At 34.9% G+C, this 21,187-nt stretch overlaps 1 protein-coding gene across 1 annotated transcript in view; it reads right to left on the minus strand.

Moving 5' to 3' along the window:
• The window catches only part of fras1 (Fraser extracellular matrix complex subunit 1), a 1,008,712-nt gene that overhangs the window by 333,045 nt on the left and 654,480 nt on the right, over window positions 1-21,187 (minus strand). Inside the window, exons 29-31 of the mRNA XM_030143455.1 lie at window positions 16,136-16,295; window positions 14,453-14,631; window positions 649-765 (exon numbers count right to left, since the gene is read on the minus strand). Coding sequence (XP_029999315.1) covers window positions 649-765; window positions 14,453-14,631; window positions 16,136-16,295 — 456 coding nt within the window. The remainder of the gene's footprint in view (window positions 1-648; window positions 766-14,452; window positions 14,632-16,135; window positions 16,296-21,187) is intronic.

Here is a 21,187-nt window from a genome sequence, read left to right on the forward strand (position 1 = left end):
AAACTGCAGCACTGTGGTTCTGTTTATCTGTCAAATGTTCATTGTGGTCAGTTTCAGATGCTGCAGCTCTTTCATAATTCATAGTTTGAGTTCTTGTTTGTTCAGTATTAACTGTCCTCCTTGTAAATCACAGCTGGACTGACTGTACATATCCTGACCAAGGAAAATCAAATTCTCCCTTTGTGCAGTCATCTACACCTGGACTTACTGCCTCCGTCCAGAATAATATACATTATATAGACTAAACGTTGTCTAAAACTCACATTTATTTGCAACATAGTATAGCAAACTATTACATGATCAAAAACAAATTAATTTTAACAAAAAAAATGTCTCTGTTTTGAATGTCTGGAGTTGCCAAAAATTTGTGATGTTAAAATGGGGTCAGGAGACAAAAAAGGTTGGGAACCACTGAATAAAGTAGTCTGAATCTGATGCTGAATCTATTTCCTTTTTTTTTGTTTTGTTTTTTTAATTATGTGTTGATTATGTCTTGTCTTGTCTTGTCAGAAACTGTGTGTTATGCTGCTTTTCTTGGCCAGGTCACCCTTGAAAAAGAGATTTGCAATCTCAGTGAGGCTTTTTTACCTGGTTAAATAAAGGATATATATATATATATATATATATATATATATATAGTTTCCTCACCGTGACCTGCAGATCACAGTCGGGCGCCAGCTGGGGGAACCCGGGGATCTGGGGCAGGACTCCGATGGTGAAGGTCTGGGCGTCGCTCTGTGTTCCTGGACCAGCATCTGAAGAAACCTGCAGAAGAATATGATACAAATCATGATACTGGGATCGCGATACAATATATCACAATATATCATGATACTGTTAAAAAGGCAATTTTTTGTTTGTTTCTTTTTTTAAAATTATTATATCCCGGAAGAATTGAATTACACCAGAAATCTGCACAAATACTAAACACATTTTTATTTGATCACAACAGGATCTAATGCTATATCACAAAATTTAACTGTGTTCAAACTTAAATTCAGTTTTACAGACATGACAGTTTAAGATCCTGTTCAAATGTTCATATTCTATTTGGTCAGAACTAACAACAAAACATTATTTTTGTGCGATCCCAACAAAGGAACTGACATTATTTAATAAAACAGCGTTTAATAATAATAAATAAAATATAAACAATAAAGAAAAATAAAAAACAAAAATGAACCTTCACCATATCTGCATTTGAATAAATACCCAAAAATAGCGATACAGTACTTTTTAATATCGATACAGTATTGTGAAATGAAATATCGCGATATATTGCAGAACCGATATTTTCTAACACCCCTCATCAGGACGGTAACGTGAACCCCGTCTGTCCTGGCTCTTATCTGGAGGCTGAAGTCTTAATCTGCAGCTTACGTCCATGTAAACGTCTCCTTCCTCCTGTGTATTGTACATTATCTCTGAGATAATGACAGAATCTCCAGAGTCACTGGATCTACGGCAACAAGCTGTGGTCCAATAACAGTCACAACAGAAAGTGGAGACGGCATCAGCGGGGACAAAAACAGAAATAATAACAAAACACTTCAGGAAACTTCCACTAATGATGTCATTGTTGAGCTGCAGTTCTAAATACCGGACCGCGCCGCTGATTAATTGTGAATAATTTTGCAGAGGATGTTGCGACATGTCTATAAAGCTGAAGGAGCCGCTGAGCGCTTGTTAAGCAGCAGATGGTTGGGTGTCTGTGACGGCCGTGGACATCTGCTTCTACATCAGGACATGCTCGTGTTCTGATCGGCCTGTGAAGGAAATTGAAAATAATGACAATTTTTTGCTGTTTTTCTTAGCGCCCAGCACACTCCGTCCTTCAGGAAATTGTTCTTTCTTTGCACTTTCCTGCAGCTTTTCTTTATTTTTTTCCTTCTTCCCACACACGCATTTCATATTCAAAACCAAAATCCATAATATTAATAATAATATCTGTTAGATTTCAGCTGTTGACTGTTGTTCTGTTTTCTGGATTCCATGTACTATTGTTAACCCTTTTAAAGGAGGGATATTATAGGTGCCGTATGCATGGTTTGTGTAATTGATAGGCTTGTGTATTGGCAAGAATCTGGCGATACGATACAAATCACAATTCTAGGATCACGATATATCACAATTTATCACGATATTGTTAAACAAGGCAATTTTTTGTTTGTTTCTTTTTTTTAAATGATTATTTCCTTGAAAAGTTGAATTATATCAGAACTAGAAGCACTCGGAGAGCGCAGACCTCCGCCAAGGCTGATCAGTGCCCCCCCCCGTGGGCCCCCACCACGCCAAGGAGGTTATGTTTTTGCCAGGGTTTGTTTGTTTGTTTGTCTGTCCGTTAGTGTGCAACATAACTCAAAAAGTTATGGACAGATTTTGATGAAAATTTCAGTGTTTGTTGGAAATGGGCCCCCCCGTGGGCCCCCCCACCCCCGATCACCACCAAAATTTAATCATTTCTTCCTTATCCCATTTCCAACAAACCCTGAAAATTTAATCAAAATCTGTCCATTTTTGAATTATGTTGCACACTAACGGACAGACAAACAAACAAACAAATAAACCCTGGCAAAAACATAACCTCCTTGGCGGAGGTAAATATGCCCAAATACTAAACACATTTTTATTTGATCACCAACAGCATCTAACGCTGTATCATCAAATTTTCCTCGGTTGAAACTTTAATTACACTGGGTTACAAAAAAATGTTTTTTGCAAGTTGTCTAGGTTTTTTCAACTGAATTAGGACCATTTTGCGCCGCTAAACCCAAAAATGACATCTGTTTTTCTCAATCAGGTCAGGTTTTTTACCAATTTGATTTTGAAAAATTTGATCTTCTCACAAAATATAATAATTAATTCCAAAATAAGATTGGTAAGCACACTTTATGAAACTTGTGACTTGTTTCCTGTTAGGTACAATGGTGTATTCAGCGCAGATGTAGCAGAATACGACAGGCTTATTTATACAACATAGTTCATTGATAGTTGTATTTTAGCTGTAAATATTATATAAATGTATGTATATTTATATTTTTATGTTATATTATATGTATTTATTATTATATTTATTTATATATTACATTGTTATATTATTTTTATGCAGACAGCTAGTCAGGGCAGACAGAGACTTACTGTCTGGAAAAGAAAGAAGAAAAAAGTAAAAATAAGAAGCTGGAACACATACACAGAATGATCTAGACCAACTAAAATGTTTGGGCACATGTAAAATAGTTGAAAGTTTATTTCTATATTGTCACAATTTCATATATATATTTCATAATAAATATGACAAAAATTAAAGGTTTTCTTTTGTTTGTTTTGCTATAACACAATATTTTAAGCATTTATTACATATAATAATGATCATTAACCCTTTCATGCATAGTGGTCACTACAGTGGACAGCTGTTCAAAGGGACTTATGGATTTTGTTGTTTTATTTCCATATCAGCCAACACAGTGGACGCTTATGTATCGTCCCATACACTGTAATTCATACCATTACTGTAAATTTGCTGTTCTAGATAAATCTGATCTGCAGTAACATGTTTGACTGTAAAAAAAAAAAAAAACAAAAAAAAAAAAACCTAATTGTTATTAAACTGTCATTAACAGTTTTGTTTTGTTGCATATTATCTATATGCAGGTATTGTTAAAATGTGAGAAAACATCAAATTAGCAGCATTAAAAATGCTTTTACCTCATAGTATATCAGTAAATACATGTTTCTTTGCTTCTAAAATTAAATGCATGATGTCCAGCTGAGTGGACATTTTTGTAATTTCATGAAAAATAGGTTCATCAAAAAAATTCAATCACATTGTTTTTTTTTTTCATGCCTATAGAGGAATAAAAACACTCAAGAAAAAAATCTTGACTGAGGTTTTCATTATTCGTGCATGAAAGGGTTAAAGGCCAGATATTGAAAGTTAAGTTCTTCCTGAAAAGAGGTGCAAAAGAATTGGCAAAAAAAAAAGACATTTTCTGACACTGTTATTGCAAAAGCAACATAAAGAAATCTACCTGTTATAATTGTAGGCCTTAGAGAGTTAAGTAAATTCTGTATAAATCAATAATACAAACCATAATATTAGTCCAGAAGTTTGCAGACTTTTTCACCTCAAGATCCGAACGATGAATTTTGTGTCTGTCTGAGATATAAACTTAAAAATGTACCATAATATCAACTTTTTTTTCCTTTTTTTTTAACCTCTATCTCTAGCACTGTCTAAACCCATAGAATTAGATGGAGGGTGAAAGTGTCAATCACAGCTGGTAAAACACCACGTGAACTGATGAGCAGCAGATTTCAGCAGCGGAGAAAAGAGACTTAAAAATGCACACCCATACATGTCAGCAAATGTGAAATATATGCACAGGCAGCCTTTAGAAGTGAAAATGATCAAATGAAATGATAGATTAATATTTATTTAAGTTGTGACACATATCACAGGATTGAAGAAAAAAAGAAAAAACAACTAAATTTGTGTCACATCTGTCCTTCACTCTGAAGAAGACACAAATAAAGCTTTTTTTTTTTTTTTTTCCTTCTAGTCTGTGGCTGTAGCTGAGATGGAACTGTTTTCTACCAGACGATGCACACAGAACCTTATTCTACCTTATTCTACGACTATACACCACTAACAGAATAAGGTATTGTTGTTATGGGGTTGTACACTATTCATTTTTTCCAAATTTTATTCCAACATTTAGACAACAGCTTGAACTAGAAAAACACTCTGAGAGCGCAGACCTCCGCCAAGGCAGATCAGTACTGCCCCCCCCCCCCCCCCCCCCCCCCCGATCACCACCAAAACTTAATCATTTGTTCCTTGTGCCAGTATCAATATTTCCTGAAATTTTCATCCAAATCTGTCCATAAGTTTTTGAAAGATCCGGATCAGTCTTTGCCATTTGATAGAACACCCCATTGTAAATCCCTGAGTCAAATTGCATGAGATTTGCACAATTCCCCCATATTGTGATTTCCACCATAAATATTAGTCCCATATTTATTTGACCTATATTTTAAGATTCCTCGACCATGAAAACATACCATTAGCAACTGGATTCATAATTATATCCTTATTAGTTCAGTAGTTATTCACGAAAATCACATTTCTCGTAATGGCGGTTTTCTTCTGGATCTAGCTCCTTAAGTATTAAAGCTACATGAAATCCGGTGGCATACTCCCGATGTGGAACTGACTGAGCTACACGATGGCGCTTGTCAGAAATTTCTACCTTTAATATTAAAGGCACAGTAGGCCAAAAAGTAAGGGCACCCCCATTTTTTATATAAATTGAGATAAAATCCGCCTTCTGGATCAGATCTGGATCAGCCTTTGAAATGTGATAGAGGACCCCATTGTCAATTCCTGAGTTAAATTTCATGAGTTTTGGTCAATAATTAAGCGAGATATTGGGAAACAAATATTTTGGCCCCATTTAACCACAATGTTAACGAAAATTTCAAAGTGATCCAGAATCCAGGATTTCTTCCGGATCACCCCCAAAAGTTAATCATTTCTTCCTTATCCCATTTCCAACAAACCCTGAAAATTTTATCAAAATCTGTCCATAACTTTTTGAGTTATGTTGCACACTAACGGACAGACAAACAAACAAACCCTGGCAAAAACATAACCTCCTTGGCGGAGGTAAAAATCACAAAAATAAAACGTGCATTGATGAAATAAACACTTCTATTTCCACATTTTCCAGGCTACGCATCATACAAAACTGGACATCTGACGTGCTGTCATCTAAAGGTCCTTCCCTGACAGTTCTTCAGTTTTCTTTTTGTATTTTCGCATTGTTATGGAGATAATCTGAACTTGTTTTCAGTCATGATTTTATTCCCTCAGTAGCAGAAAAACACATAAAAAACACACAAACTCCTGCAGGTTAACCCTTTCATGCATAGTGGTCACTACACTGGACAGTTCTTCTCTTGTTCTCTTGTATATTCATGGGTTTTTGTTGTTTTAGTTCCATATCAGCCAACACAGTGGACACTTATGCATCATCCCATACACTGACATTCATACCATTACTGTAACTTTGGTGTTCTAGATAAACCTGATCTGCACGGACATGTTTGAGTGTAACTCAATTGTTATTTGTTAGACAAAAAGTTTCTTTTTTTTTTTTTTTTGCATATTGTCTACATGAAGTGAGTAATAACTAGCATTAGATTATGTTAAAATGTGAGAAAACATCAGATTAGCAGGATTAAAATGTTTTTATTTCATTGTTTTCATATCACTTTCTGATATTGGGGTTTAAACATGTTTCTTTACTTCAAAAATTAAATGCATGGACGTTTTTGTAACTACATGAAAAAAAACAAAAACAAGCTCAAGTGCAATTTTTTTTTTCATGCCTAAGAAGGAATAAAAACACTCAAGAAAAAAATCTTGACAAAGGTTCGCATAATTCGTGCATGAAAGGGTTAAAGCAGACGACAGTCAAAGCATTTAATTTATGATTCCAATAAAGGTCAGGGTCAAGTTTATTTATATATAGCACATTTAAAACAACGCAAAGTGTCCAAAGTGCTGCACAAATCTAATAATAACAATCTAATACTGTGTTTTTCAACCTTGGGGTCGCCTGGAATTTCTAGTTAATCGATGATTAAAAAAAAAAAAAAAAAAAAAAAATATATATATATATATATATATATATATAATAACAATAAAAAATAGTCTGAAACTGCAGCACTGTGGTTCTGTTTATCTGTCAGATGTTCATTGTGGTCAGTTTCAGATGCTGCAGCTCTTTCATAATTCATAGTTTGAGTTCTTGTTTGTTCAGTATTAATTGTCAGTCTTGTAAATCACAGCTGGACTGACTGTACATATCCTGACCAAGGAAAATAAAATTCTCCCTTTGTGCAGTAATCTACACCTGGATTTACTGCTTCCGTCCAGAATAATATACATTATATAGACTAAACATCCTCCAAAATTAATGTTTATTTGCACCATAGTATAGCAAACTATTACATGATCAAAAACAAATTAATTTTTGCAAAAAAAAAAAAAAGTCTCTGTTTTGAATGTCTGGGGTCTCCAGAAATGTGTGATGTTAAAATGGGATCCGCTGATTTAATAATTCTAATAACAATAACAATCAAATGCACATTAAATGCATTTCAATATAAAGTGAATTAAGGATATTTAACTCGATGTACAAGTATGTGGTAAGTGTGTGTAAATGTATGTATAGGTGTGTATGTGTGTGTGTATATATGTAGGTGTATATGTGTGTATAGATCTGTGTATGGATATGTATTTACATATATGTGTTATTATGTGTTTATGTAAATCATATTATATTTGTTCATAATAATATAAAGCCGGAAACCTAATTATTTCCTAGTAAGTATCAGTCATATTATGGCATAGTGTATAGACAGGATTAGACGAGGAGGGTTATTATTGTTATTAATTATATAAATAGAAGGGGTGGAGTTTATAAGTTGTACTTCTTCTCACTCCTTTTCGAATATGTATTATATGTCTTATGTTTAAGTGTTTTGTTTATTTATTTTCTTCTGTTTGACGTTCATGTTCGAAATAAATACATCAATCAATCAAACTCATTATATCCACGTCTGTCATTCTCATACAAATAAAACTGTACATAGAAACCTCTACTTCTTCTCTATTTATTGGATGTTTTTGGTTTCGTTTATGTCGGACCACTCAAATGAAGCTTAATTTTACTCTGAAAATTAATTATTTTCCATCCAGCTCTGGAATTTTGTACTATCATGTAAAAAAAAACATGGTCGTCTTGAGTTTGAAGTACTAGAAAAGAGCACAAATTCTGCCATTTTCCTCTGAACAAACCACAAAACCAGGACATTATGAAGAGAACGACCCTAAAAAACTTATAGTCATGCCCTGACACTTGGCCTCTGTACTTTGACACTCCTAAAATATGACTGATTATGAGAATTAAGCATGGAGATAAAGCTAAATGAGTTTCTGATAAGAGCTGGTGCAGTTGGCGGATCAGTCTGAACCCTTTGGCCTTCTTCTCTGAAATGAAACTACACTTGGTTTTTGACTCTGCCGTTCGCCCACACCGCATCAACAGACAGTTTCCATTTCAACTTTTACATCAAACTGTGATGCTGGTGCTATTTTCCTCCCACTCCAGCTCTCCACAGTGTGTAGCCTTAAATCGTTTTGTCCCCTGATATACATACATAAACGGCGGAAGCAGCCTCGGTTGTTCATTCTAAAAGCCAATTTTTGTTACGACGTACTTATTCTGCTGCGGCTGCTTGTTCCTGTCACATCAGCTGTATCCGGGGAGAAGAAAGTTTAAGAAGTTTTCGTCAGCTCTGTCAGTCAGACGGAATGTAAGAGCGGCGCGAAGCCTGGAGTCAGCGCCGCCCATCAAAAGGAACGTGTCGCCACCAGAGTCAGCGCCAAGTCAGCTCCATCTGCATGAGGCGGCGTGGCGGCGCTAAATTATTGATTAGTCAGTTCAACAGTTCACATTCTCCGAGGTACTTTTGATAAACACATGCTTTAACCTTTTCATGCGCAGCTGGATATCCAAAGTTGAAATGCATTTTGATTTTGTTTTTTTTTTTTTTTAAACCCTTTCATGCATAGTGGTCACTACAGTGGACAGTTACTCTGCAGCTTTAATCTTGTATATTCATGGGTTTTGTTGTTTTAGTTCCATATCAACCAACACAGTGGACACTTATGCATCATCTCATAAACTGCAATTCATACCATTACTGTAACTTTGCTGTTCTTGGTTGGTTCTTGAGTGGAAATCAATTGTTAATATTTATTTTTTGCATATTATCTCCATGAAGTGAGTAATTACTAGTATTAGAATATGTTCACATGTGAGAAAACATCAGATTAGCTGCATTAAACATGGTTTCATTTCACTGTTTTCATATCACTGTATGATATTGGGTTTTAAATACATGTTTCTTTGCTTCAAGAATAAAATTCATGGTGTAGCTGAGTGGACATTTTTGTAACTCCATGAAAAACAAGTTGACTTAAAAAAAAAAAAAAAAAAATCAATCACTTTTTTTTTTTTTTCATGCCTAAAGAGGAATAAAAACACTCAGGAAAAAAAAAATCTTGATTAAGGTTCTCATAATTCATGCATGAAAGGGTTAAATATGGTTTTATTAAGAAGATATTTGACTTCCTGAGACCCAAGACAGAACAAGTTTTGGCTGATTTTAATTTTAATTTTTTTTTTTTTTTTTGACCCGCCACCACCACCCCTCTTCGGGGGACAACTTTATTATTTATTACAGTTTATACTTAACAAGTGACCAGTAACAATTTCAAGATTATGCTCCCATTGACCAGCATTCCTTGCTAGTATATATGTACATAGAGGGAGGGATTCATATAAACAAAAGTGCACAAGGATGAGACTTGACAAAGTGGCAGATTGACACACGACAGTGGGACAGAACGAACTTAAGACAAGACAGTGGGATGGGACAAACATAAGACGGGACAGTGACACAGGACAGACATAAGACAAGACAAATGGACAGACAAAGTAAGTGGTCACTCTTATTGATGTTACTGTCGATCAGATGTATTGCATTGTTGTAAGTGTGGTGTGTGCGTGTGTATTAATGTTAATGATGAGTGGGGGTGAGGTGTGGAGGTTAAATGCTGAGATAGAAAGTGGGTGTTGGGGGGGGTTAAAGGGGCAAGGGGGTATGTGTTGTGTTCTGATGATATATGCAGTTTTCAGTTATGTTTGCTTTAAGAAAGTTATGAATGGGTTCCAGTTGTTCTCAAAGGCTGACATATGCTTCTTCTGAAGAGCACTATTTTTTTTCCATTGATATATATTCAGTCATGAGGTTAGTCCAGTGAGTGATATGACATGTATTCTTGGATTTCCAGTTTTGTACGATTACTGTTTTTGGTGACAGCTAGAGAAATAAGTACTGAGTTTTTGAATCTGGGTGGGAGGTGTATATTGGATATATCGCCAAGAAGACCAGAAGCACCACTGTGTCTTCTTGGCTGATTTTAATTTAATAATTGCCAATATTGGAAACATCGTGATGCAACAGTTTTTTCAGATGCATTTTTTAAAAAATTTTTTACAGAATGTCCTTTGCGGTGGACAGTTTTATTTTTTTTTTTATTTTTTTTCCGTATAAAGTTGTGAAACTCTTGTCCACAAACCCATAGCTGTGCCTTAGAAGGTTAACTTTATCAGATCACAGAGCTAAGATGATCCTTTTATTCATTGCATTGCTTAGGATCTATAGAGACTGCCCCCATGTGGTTAGGGGAATATTGTCTTTATAGTTTATAAGTAAACTTAACCTATAAAGACCCAAACAGCCCCTGGTTCTGAAACCATCTACTGATCTAAAATGTTTAAAAGCTTCTGAACCACTTCCCCCTTCACATGTCCAGTGGGTACGTGAGGTGCTTTACAATCTTAAGGTTGAAAAGCTGAGATTCTCTCTTAGAGGCTCAATTAAATCATTTCATACCACTTGGGATCCATTTTTACGGTATTTTGATTCTTCAAATTTTCCTCAGAATACAGATAATTAAACATCATTGAGAAAGAGGGGAAAGGAGAGGAAAGGAGGGAATGAGAAATGATGTGTAGTCTTTTCCTTTCTTCTCTTATTTCTGTATAATATACTACCTTTTTTTTTTTTTTTGGCCTGTGGGTTGGGTGGGTGGGAAGGGATGGGTGTTGACAGTCAGATATGTCATTCTTGATTGCACATTGACTGTTACGAATTGATATAATGTCTGTTGTGTTCACTGAAAATGTTCAATAAATATAGTTGGAAAAAAAAAAGCTTCTGAACCACTAATCTTATCAATACATGTAAATAATTGGTGTAAAAAACAGTTTTCGTGGTCATCAGATATGACCCTTTTGGACGTTCAGAGGCTCCGAAGTTACCATGGAAACACTGTCATCTTCTACAGCATTGATTCACCAGTGAAACCCATGGAGTTGGATCAATGACAGTGGATGGACACACTTGTTTTTACATTAAGTTGTCCATATGCTTGCTAAAAAAGCCACTATTTCTTTGCTTTTCTACTGTTCTGTTATAATAACCCACAACTTTAATCTGAGCTTTTATGAAAATCTTCATGATCAGTGAATGAAGTACAGGAAAAAAACAGAGTTCCACTGAAAAAATGCAAAATACAGAGGACAATATTATAATAAATGGTGATAAATCCCTCAAGAAAAGTACAATGAGCTTGCACGAAATCTGGACTTCGTAAACATGCTGCCTCCACAAATGTCTACGAACTCCAGATTTCATACAAACTGGAAGAGTCGTACAAACCCGTCATTGGTAAGAATCTTTGTGACCGAGGCATTAGCGCTCTTTCCTTGAAAATGACAACATCCGGTCTCAGAAAATAAAAAAATACCGGTGTTTTTGATCCGGTTTTCCATTTCTTTCAGGTAGTAACTTTCTTTTTAGTTATTAGAAAGAGAAAACAAAAATAAATCAAATTTGGTTTATCTGTTTCGACATTGAAAAAGAAAAACACCTTGGAATTCAATTTTAATTCTTTATTTTAAAACGGAAATCAATTAACCACTAGTTTTCCTTTTGTTTCTGAAAAGAAAATCCAATTACCAGCAGATACACTGACCCTGTCTATTTCAGATTCAGAGTTCAGCCCAGTGTTTTTCAGATCAGGTTCAGGGTGAATTTCCGTCATTCGTTTTCACACTTCAATAAAAACCAGTGCAGGACAATAACACCACCCTGACAAACCGTCAGCTTTAATCACCACCTCTGGCAAATACAACAACTGCTTCCAGGGGTTCGGTTTGCGGTTGGTTTCGGTTTTCTTCGCCTCTGCTCTGACACTTCAAGTAACAACGATGAGACACTCGAGAGTTTAATTTTAATCCAGTGCTGTGTAACTGAAACACATTCACCCTGATGGAGCCAAAAACTGTGTGTATGTGTATGTGTATGTGGGTGTGTATGTGTATGTGTGTGTGTGTGTGTGTGTGTGTGTGTGTTTGTGTGTGTTTGGGGGGGGTGATAAGATGCAGAGCTTTTGGCTCAGTCTTTTGTTTTAATAATGGAGTCGAGGTAAAGTGGATACTGGCATGGAAACACTCTGTGGTATGACGAATGCGTTGGTTTTGGGTGGATTTGGAGTCATTTTGTGTGTAATTTGAAGTGATTAACACTAATTGAGGTAGATTACATGGACAAAAGTATGTGGACATTCAGGTGAATTCAGGTGTTTCTTTTCTAACAGGGGTCTGGGATACAAAACAATAATGACTAATGAAAATAATATAGTTTTATTTTGGGATAAATATCATTACATTGGTTAGTTTGGGTTAAATTTTTGTCTTTGCTTCTAAAATGACTCAGAGATGGTTCTGACTTAATTTCTGTCGACATGAATTTATTTATTTATTTATTTTAAATCCATGACTATGATTTTAAATCTTCTTCCTCTAAATTTCTCAAATATTTTCCATGCTCTGACTGCAAATAATAATTTCCCATCTAAAGTAACCATCTAATTCCTTCATATCTCACTTAGGAAGAAAAATCTTCCATTAAATTTTAAGGAAATATTGATGTTTATAAACTCTATGGACATAAATATTGGGACATGTCATGGGTACAGCTGTAAGATGTCCTGTTCATGCTGATTTGAGATAAAAACATCAATATTTCCTTAAAATTTAATGATGTGTAGCCTAGAACCCTGTTAGAACAGAAACACCTGAGTCCAATGTGTCCCAATACTTTTGTCCATATAGTGTAGGTCTATATGGGTTGATGTGACAGGCTGATCAGTCACGAAGAAGGATGGAAAAGAAACAAACGAAAAGAAGAGGTGGCACAAAAACATAAGCACCCAGTAGAAAACTACTCACTGTCGAGCACATTGTAATGTCTGGAATAAAAAGCAGAGATGGTTTTAGAGGAGACTGTAAAGTCTTCTAGATGTACTCCCATCGAGTTTTATGGTCATAAAGAAATAACAAGGAGAGGCAGAAGAGAAAGAGGAGGAGAAGAAGAGGAGGAAAGGGAAGGAGGGGAAGGAGGAGGAGGAGGAGAAGATGAAGAGGAAGAAGAAGATGATGATGAGAGAGGAGGAGGAGGGAGGAGAAAGAGGAGGAGAAGAAGGAGGAGAAGGAGGAGAAGAAGAAGAAGGAGGAGGAGAAGGAGGGGAAGAAGGAGGAGAAGAAGGAGGAGGAGAAGAAGGAGAAAGAGAAGAAGAAGGAGGAGGAGGAGAAGAAGGAGAAGGAGGAGAGGGAGGAGAAGAAGGAGGAGGAGAAGGAGAAAGAGAAGAAGAAGGAGGAGGAGGAGGAGGAGAAGAAGGAGAAGGAGGAGAGGGAAGAGAAGGAGAAGGAGGAAGAGAAGGAGAAGTTATTAAGGAGGAGAAGAAGGAGAAGGAGAAGAAGAAGGAGGAGGACAAGGAGGAGGAGGAGGATAAGAAGGAGGAGGAGGAGGAGAAGGAGGAGAGGGAGGAGAAGAAGGAGGAGGAGAAGGAGAAAGAGAAGAAGAAGGAGGAGGAGGAGAAGAAGAAGGAGAAGGAGGAGAGGGAGGAGAAGATGAAGAAGGAGGAGAAGGAGAAGAAGGAGGAGGAGAAGGAGAAAGAGAAGAAGAAGGAGGAGGAGGAGAAGAAGAAGAAGGAGAAAGAGGAGAGGGAGGAGAAGGAGGAGGAGAAGGAAAAGAAGGAGAAGTTATTAAGGAGGAGAAGAAGAAGGAGGAGGACAAGGAGGAGAGGAAGGAGGAGGAGGAGGAGAAGAAGAAGGAGGAGAAGGAGCAGGAGGAGGAGGAGAAGAAGGAGGAGAAGGAGGAGGAGGAGGAAAAGAAGAAGAAGAAGGAGGAGGAGAAGGAGGAGGAGAAGAAGGAGGAGGAGAAGGAGTAGGGGGAGAAGATGGAGGAGGAGAAGGAGAAGAGGAAGGAGGAGGAGAAGGAGGAGGAGGAGAAATAGGAGGAGAAGGAGGAGGAGAAGGGGGAGGAAAAGGAGGAGGAGGAGAAGATAGAGGAGGAGGAGAAGAAGGAGGAGGAAAAGGAGAAGAAGGAGTAGGAGAAGGAGAAGAAGACATTAGTTGAGCCAAAGGTCTGGTACAAAGTGGCACCAGAGTTCAGGAGCAGCTGAATGAGGCTGTTTGCTGTTCAGGTGTTTCTGGGTTCAGTCTAAGTGTTGACATGTGACGTTCCATTTCTTTGCTTTGAGATAAATGAAGGTCCTTTCACTGTGTAACCACGCTGGCAGGAACAGGCTTCCAGATGCTGGGGCTCAAATAGTGAATAAAATGTAAAAGCACCAGCAGCTTTTTCCAGTTTCTCTGCCTTGTATTTATAGCTGGACCTGTTTTTGTTTTTTTTGACATCATCCATAATCTGACACAATCAGAATCTGGACGTGAGAATCAGCTCTGACCTGGAACTGGAAGGAGTCGCCGTCGGTCCCTGATCCAAAATGGCGGTACCAGACGGCGCCGTCGTTTACGTCCTGCTGGGTGAAGGAGGTGGTGGCGGTGAAGCCTCTGTCGTCGACTAGCGACGGACGCCAGCCTTCAGGAGGAGCGTCGGCCGGCATGGACACCAACACCACCTCACCTGGACAGACAGTGGACATGGACGAGGGTTTGAAGACCGCAGACTTTCAGATTTTATACGACCACGCTCCTATTCCACCTGTTAACCAAGGGCTGGCAAACTTATGGGATACAACAGATAGATACTTTATTCACCCCACAGGGAAATACACAGGTTCCAGCAGGATCACAAACTTAAAAACAACAAACGTAAAAACACTAAAGTAAAAAATACTTTAACCCTTTCATGCATACTGGTCACTACAGTGGACAGTTATTCTCCAGCTGTTCTCTTGTATATTCATGGATTTTTTTGTTTGTTTGTTTTTTTTACACATATCTTTATTAAAGTTTTAAGACACTACATATGTTTTCTGACATGAATTGGTAACATTATGTAGATCTCTCCTGAGCACAAACCCCCAGAATCACCAGCCCTCCCCATAGTTTTCACACAATTTATCAGTAAATACATGTTTCTGTGCGTCAAAAATAAAACATGTGGTGTCCGGCTGAGTGGATATTTTTGCAGCTTCATGAAAAATAGGTTCATAATTGTTTTTTTTTTTTTGTTTTTTTTTCATTGTTATTTTTTTTATGTATTTTTGAATTTTTTAAAATTATTTTTATTTATTTATTTATTTATTTATTTTTATTTATTTTTCAGAGGAAATTTTTCAATTGCATTGTTTTTTTCATGCCTAAAGAGGAATAAAAACACTCAGGAAAAAAATTTTTGATTAAGGTTCTCATAATTTGTGCATGAAAGGGTTAAAGTTCCACAAGGATAGCTCAGAAATAATGATGACGCCAAAGTTTTCTCTTTGTTTTAGTGCAAATAACATTAAATTACGACAATATTTACATTTACAAAGTATTCCAAACTATGTGCATTACATGAAAAATGTAAATTTCTTGAGAAAATTAAGAGCAGTTTTAACAGTGTTATACCTCAACTTGTCATTTATACATGTGCATTACGGATCGGATCTACAAAAGCAAAAAAAAAAAAAAAAAAAAAGAACGTTTAGTAACAGGCAGAATATTTTTAAAAATTGCGCTTTATTTTCTTTTAACATTCCAGGTTGTTGATATTTGTTCAGTTTATTCACGTTTTACTGTTAAAGGATAGTTTGTAAATGGAAATATTTTTCAATTTTGCAGTAGCTTACTGTTTTAAATTAGCACCTTAAAGACCTCATTATTTACAACATTATACTGCATTTACAAATAACAGCATGATACTGTATAAAATTTACTATTTTTTTACAGTAATTTGTTACCGTGTAGCTGCCAGTATTTTACTGTTATTTAACGGTAAAATTTGTTACAGTGTGTGCTTCAGATCATATTGGTCTGTATGTGGGACCTGAATTAAAACCACTTCCACATCCTGGACCGTTCATATCTTCAGTGTAATTTTTGCACTTCACAAATTCCTCCCGTGGCCCCCATTAGAACCTTTGTCGGGCCGGTTTAGGCCCCCGGGCCGTATGTTTGACCCCCCTGTGTTACAGTGTTCTTACCGTATCTGGGCTGTCCACCAGAGGAGAGGATGGTGTAGACGATGTTATCAGTGCTGACTCCCTTATAGTCCACCTGCAGGTACTTCTTATCCAGTCGGACCATGCCTCCCTCCTTCACCCAGGTCATCGGCACCGACAGGACCTGAGGAGAGTCGGCCGCCTGAGGACGACAATGAACACAAGACTGAATTTTACTGCCGTGTCTGGAGATAATCTGTATGAGCCCATTGATTCGAATGAACCCATAAAGACCCAGACAGCCACTGGTGACCACAACCATCTACTGATCTAAACTGTTTAATACCTGCTGATCCACTAATCCTACCAATACATGTGAAGAACTGGTGTAAAATGCAGTTTTACCTCAATTATTCATAAGATAAAATGAATAAAAACTTGAAAATGAGAATAAAATGAGCAAAATACTTGAAAATACAGGAAAAAATTAACCAAAGATCCCTTGAAATATGGCATAAAAGTGAACAAATACTTCTACAATGACAAGAAAATGAGTAAAATACTTAAAAAATGAGAGTTCATCATTTCCAGAAACCTGTATTTATTCTGTTAACCCTCAAAAATCAAAAACCATCCACTGATCTAAACTGTTTAATACCTGCTGATCCACTAATCCTGTCAATACATGTAAATAATTGATGTAAAATGCAGTTTTACCTCAATTATTCACAGGATAAAATGAAAATAAAATGAGCAAAATACTTGACAACACGGGAAAAAAATTAACCAAAAAACGTTTAAATGTGGCACATGAGGAAACTTCTACAGTGATGAGAAAATGAGTAAAATACTTGAAAAATCAGAGTTCATCATTTCCAGAACCCTGTATCTATTCTGTTAACCCTCAAAAACCAAAAACCATCGACTGATCTAAACTGTTTAATACCTGTTGATCCACTAATCCTACCAATATATGTGAAGAACTGGTGTAAAATGCAGTTTTACCTCAATTATTCATAGGATAAAATGAATAAGAACTTGAAAATGAGAATAAAATGAGCAAAATACTTGAAAACACAGGAAAAAATTAACCAAAGATCCCTTGAAATATGGCATAAAAGTGAACAAATACTTCTACAATGACAAGAAAATGAGTAAAATACTTAAAAAATGAGAGTTCATCATTTCCAGAAACCTGTATTTATTCTGTTAACCCTCAAAAATCAAAAACCATCCACTGATCTAAACTGTTTAATACCTGCTGATCCACTAATCCTGTCAATACATGTAAATAATTGATGTAAAATGCAGTTTTACTACATTTATTCACAGGATAAAACGAATAAAAACTTGAAAATGAGAATAAAATGAGCAAAATACTTGAAAATACAGGAAAAAATTAACCAAAAACATTTAAATGTGGCATGCGAGGAAACTTCTACAGTGATGAGAAAATGAGTAAAATACTTGAAAAACTAGAAGCACTCTGAGAGCGCAGACCTCCGCCAAGGCTGATCAGTGGCCCCCCCCTGTGGGCCCCCCCACCCCTGATCACCACCAAAATTTAATCATTTCTTCCTTATCCCATTTCCAACAAACCCTGAAAATTTCATCCAAATCTGTCCATAACTTTTTGAGTTATGTTGCACACTAACGGACAGACAAACAAACAAACCCTGGCAAAAACATAACCTCATTGGCGGAGGTAATCAGAGTTCATCATTTCCAGAACCCTGTATTTATTCTGTTAACCCTCAAAAACCAAAAACCATCTACTGATCTAAACTGTTTAATACCTGTTGATCCACTAATCCTACCAATATATGTGAAGAACTGGTGTAAAATGCAGTTTTACCTCAATTATTCATAGGATAAAATGAATAAAAACTTGAAAATGAGAATAAAATGAGCAAAATACTTGAAAACACAGGAAAAAATTAACCAAAGATCCCTTGAAATATGGCATAAAAGTGAACAAATACTTCTACAGTGACAAGAAAATGAGTAAAATACCTAAAAAATGAGAGTTCATAATTTCCAGAACCCTGTATGTGTTAACCCTCAAAAATCAAAAAACATCTACTGTTTTTAACTGTTTAATACCTGTTGATCCACTAATCCTGTCAATACATGTAAATAATTGATGTAAAATGCAGTTTTATTACAATTATTCACAGGATAAAATGAATAAAAACTTGAAAATGAGAATAAAATGAGCAAAATACTTGAAAATACGTAAAAAATAACCAAAAAAACTTTAAATATGGTATAAAAGTGAACAAATACTTTTACAGTGATGAGAAAATGAGTAAAATACTGTAGAGCCCTGTATTTATTAACCCTCAAAAATCAAAACCATCCACTGATCTAAACTGTTTAATACCTGTTGATCCACTAATCCTATCAATACATGGAAATTATTGGTGTAAAATACAGTTTTACTTCAATTATTCATCGGATAAAATGTACAAAAACTAGTAAAATGAGAATAAAATGAGTAAAATATGGGAAAAATAAGGACAAAATTGAAAACAGAACTTTGAAATATGGCATAAAAGTGAAGAAATCCTCCTAAAGTGAGAAGAAAATGAGCAAAATACTTGAAAAACGAGGAGAATTGATCATTTCATACCTTCCAGAACCCTGTATTTATTTGGTTAACCCTCAAAAACCAAAAACCATCTCCTGATTTAAATTGTTTAATACCTGTTGATCCACTAATCCTATCAATAAATGGAAATAACTGGTGTAAAATACAGTTTTACCTCAATTATTCACAGGATAAAATGAATAAAAACTTGAAAATGAGAATAAAACGAGAAAAATACTTGAAAATACAGGAAAAAATTAATTAAAAAAAACCTTGAAATATGGCATAAAAGTGAAAAAAATACTTCTACAGTGATGAGAAAATGAGTAAAATACTTGAAAAATTAGAGTTTATAATTTCCAGAACCCTGTATTTATTCTGTTAACCCTCAAAAACCAAAACCATCTACTGATCTAAACTGTTTAATACCTGCTGATCCACTAATCCGATCAATACATGTGAAGAACTGGTGTAAAATACAGTTCTTCATCTTTTCATGGTCATCAAATATTTCCCGTTTGGACGTTCAGAGGCTCCGTAGTTACCGTGGAAACACTGTGATCTTCTACAACATTAATTCACCAGTAAAACCCATGGAGTTGGATCAATGACAGTGGATGGACACACTGGGTTTATATTAAATAATAAATAAAATGAACTAAAATCAAATAAAAATTTTACCAAATCCTAAATAGCATGAAAAAATACGTGAAAAATTTACTAAAACAAATTTGTTTTGAAAAAAAAGCAACAAAATGAACAAAAACAGCCAAAGTAATCTATAAAATGAACAAAAATGAATAATAAATCAACAAAATAATAAGTAACAATGATCAAAATAAGCTACAAAGTCAACGAAATTGAATAAAAAAAAAATCATAAGACAGGGAACAAAATGAACAAAAACAGATAACAAAATAAATGACAGAAAAATGAACAAAATAAACAAAAAAAAAAAGAACAAATTAACATCATATGTGCCCACTAGTGTATCTCTAGTCTTGTGATTGTTCATATATATTGTCAAGCACTTACTGTATAATAAATGATTTATATACAAATGTTAAAAATATTGTAAAGATTCTTGCAGTAAATTTGAGATATTTGACTATGAAAAGTACTTATATCCTGTGGTTTTCTCACTTTCTATTTTTAAAAAAAGCAACAAAATGAACAAAAACAGCCAAAGTAATCTATATAATGAACAAAAATGAATAATAAATCCACAAAATAATAAGTAACATGAACAAAAAAAGCCACAAAGTCAACAAAACTGAAGAAAAAAAAAAAGACAGGGAACAAAATGCAGGAAAAACAGATAAAATAAATGACAGAAAAATGAACAAAATAAACAAAAAAAAGAACAAATTAACATCACATGTGCCCACTAGTGTATCTCTAGTCTTGTGATTGTTCATATATATTGTCAAGCACTTAATATATAATAAATGATTTATATACAAATGTTAAAAATATTGTAAAGATTCTTGCAGTAAATTTCAGATATTTGGCTACGAAAAGTACTTATATCCTGTGGTTTTCTCACTTTCTATTTTTAAAAAAAGCAACAAAATGAACAAAAACAGCCAAAGTAATCTATATAATGAACAAAAATGAATAATAAATCCACAAAATAATAAGTAACATGAACAAAAAAAGCCACAAAATCAACAAAACTGAAGAAAAAAAAAAAAAATAAGACAGGGAACAAAATGAACAAAAACAGATAAAATTACAAAAAAATGAACAAAATAAACAAAAAAAAATTAACAAATTAATATCATATGTGCCTACTAGTGTATCTCTAGTCTTGTGATTGTTCATATATATCGTTAAGCACTTACTGTATAATAAATGATTTATATACAAATGTTAAAAAGATCATAAAGACTCTTGCAGTAAATTTCAGATATTTGGCTACGAAAAGTACTTATATCCTGTGGTTTTCTCACTTTCTATTTTTAAAAAAAGCAACAAAATGAACAAAAACAGCCAAAGTAACCTATATAATGAACAAAAATGAATAATAAATCCACAAAATAATAAGTAACATGAACAAAAAAAGCCACAAAGTCAACAAAACTGAAGAAAAAAAAAAAGACAGGGAACAAAATGCAGGAAAAACAGATAAAATAAATGACAGAAAAATGAACAAAATAAACAAAAAAAGAACAAATTAACATCACATGTGCCCACTAGTGTATCTCTAGTCTTGTGATTGTTCATATATATTGTCAAGCACTTAATATATAATAAATGATTTATATACAAATGTTAAAAATATTGTAAAGATTCTTGCAGTAAATTTCAGATATTTGGCTACGAAAAGTACTTATATCCTGTGGTTTTCTCACTTTCTATTTTTAAAAAAAGCAACAAAATGAACAAAAACAGCCAAAGTAATCTATATAATGAACAAAAATGAATAATAAATCCACAAAATAATAAGTAACATGAACAAAAAAAGCCACAAAATCAACAAAACTGAAGAAAAAAAAAAAAAA

Source organism: Sphaeramia orbicularis, chromosome 9 (genome assembly GCF_902148855.1).
Source record: "Sphaeramia orbicularis chromosome 9, fSphaOr1.1, whole genome shotgun sequence".
Lineage (NCBI taxonomy): Eukaryota > Metazoa > Chordata > Actinopteri > Kurtiformes > Apogonidae > Sphaeramia > Sphaeramia orbicularis.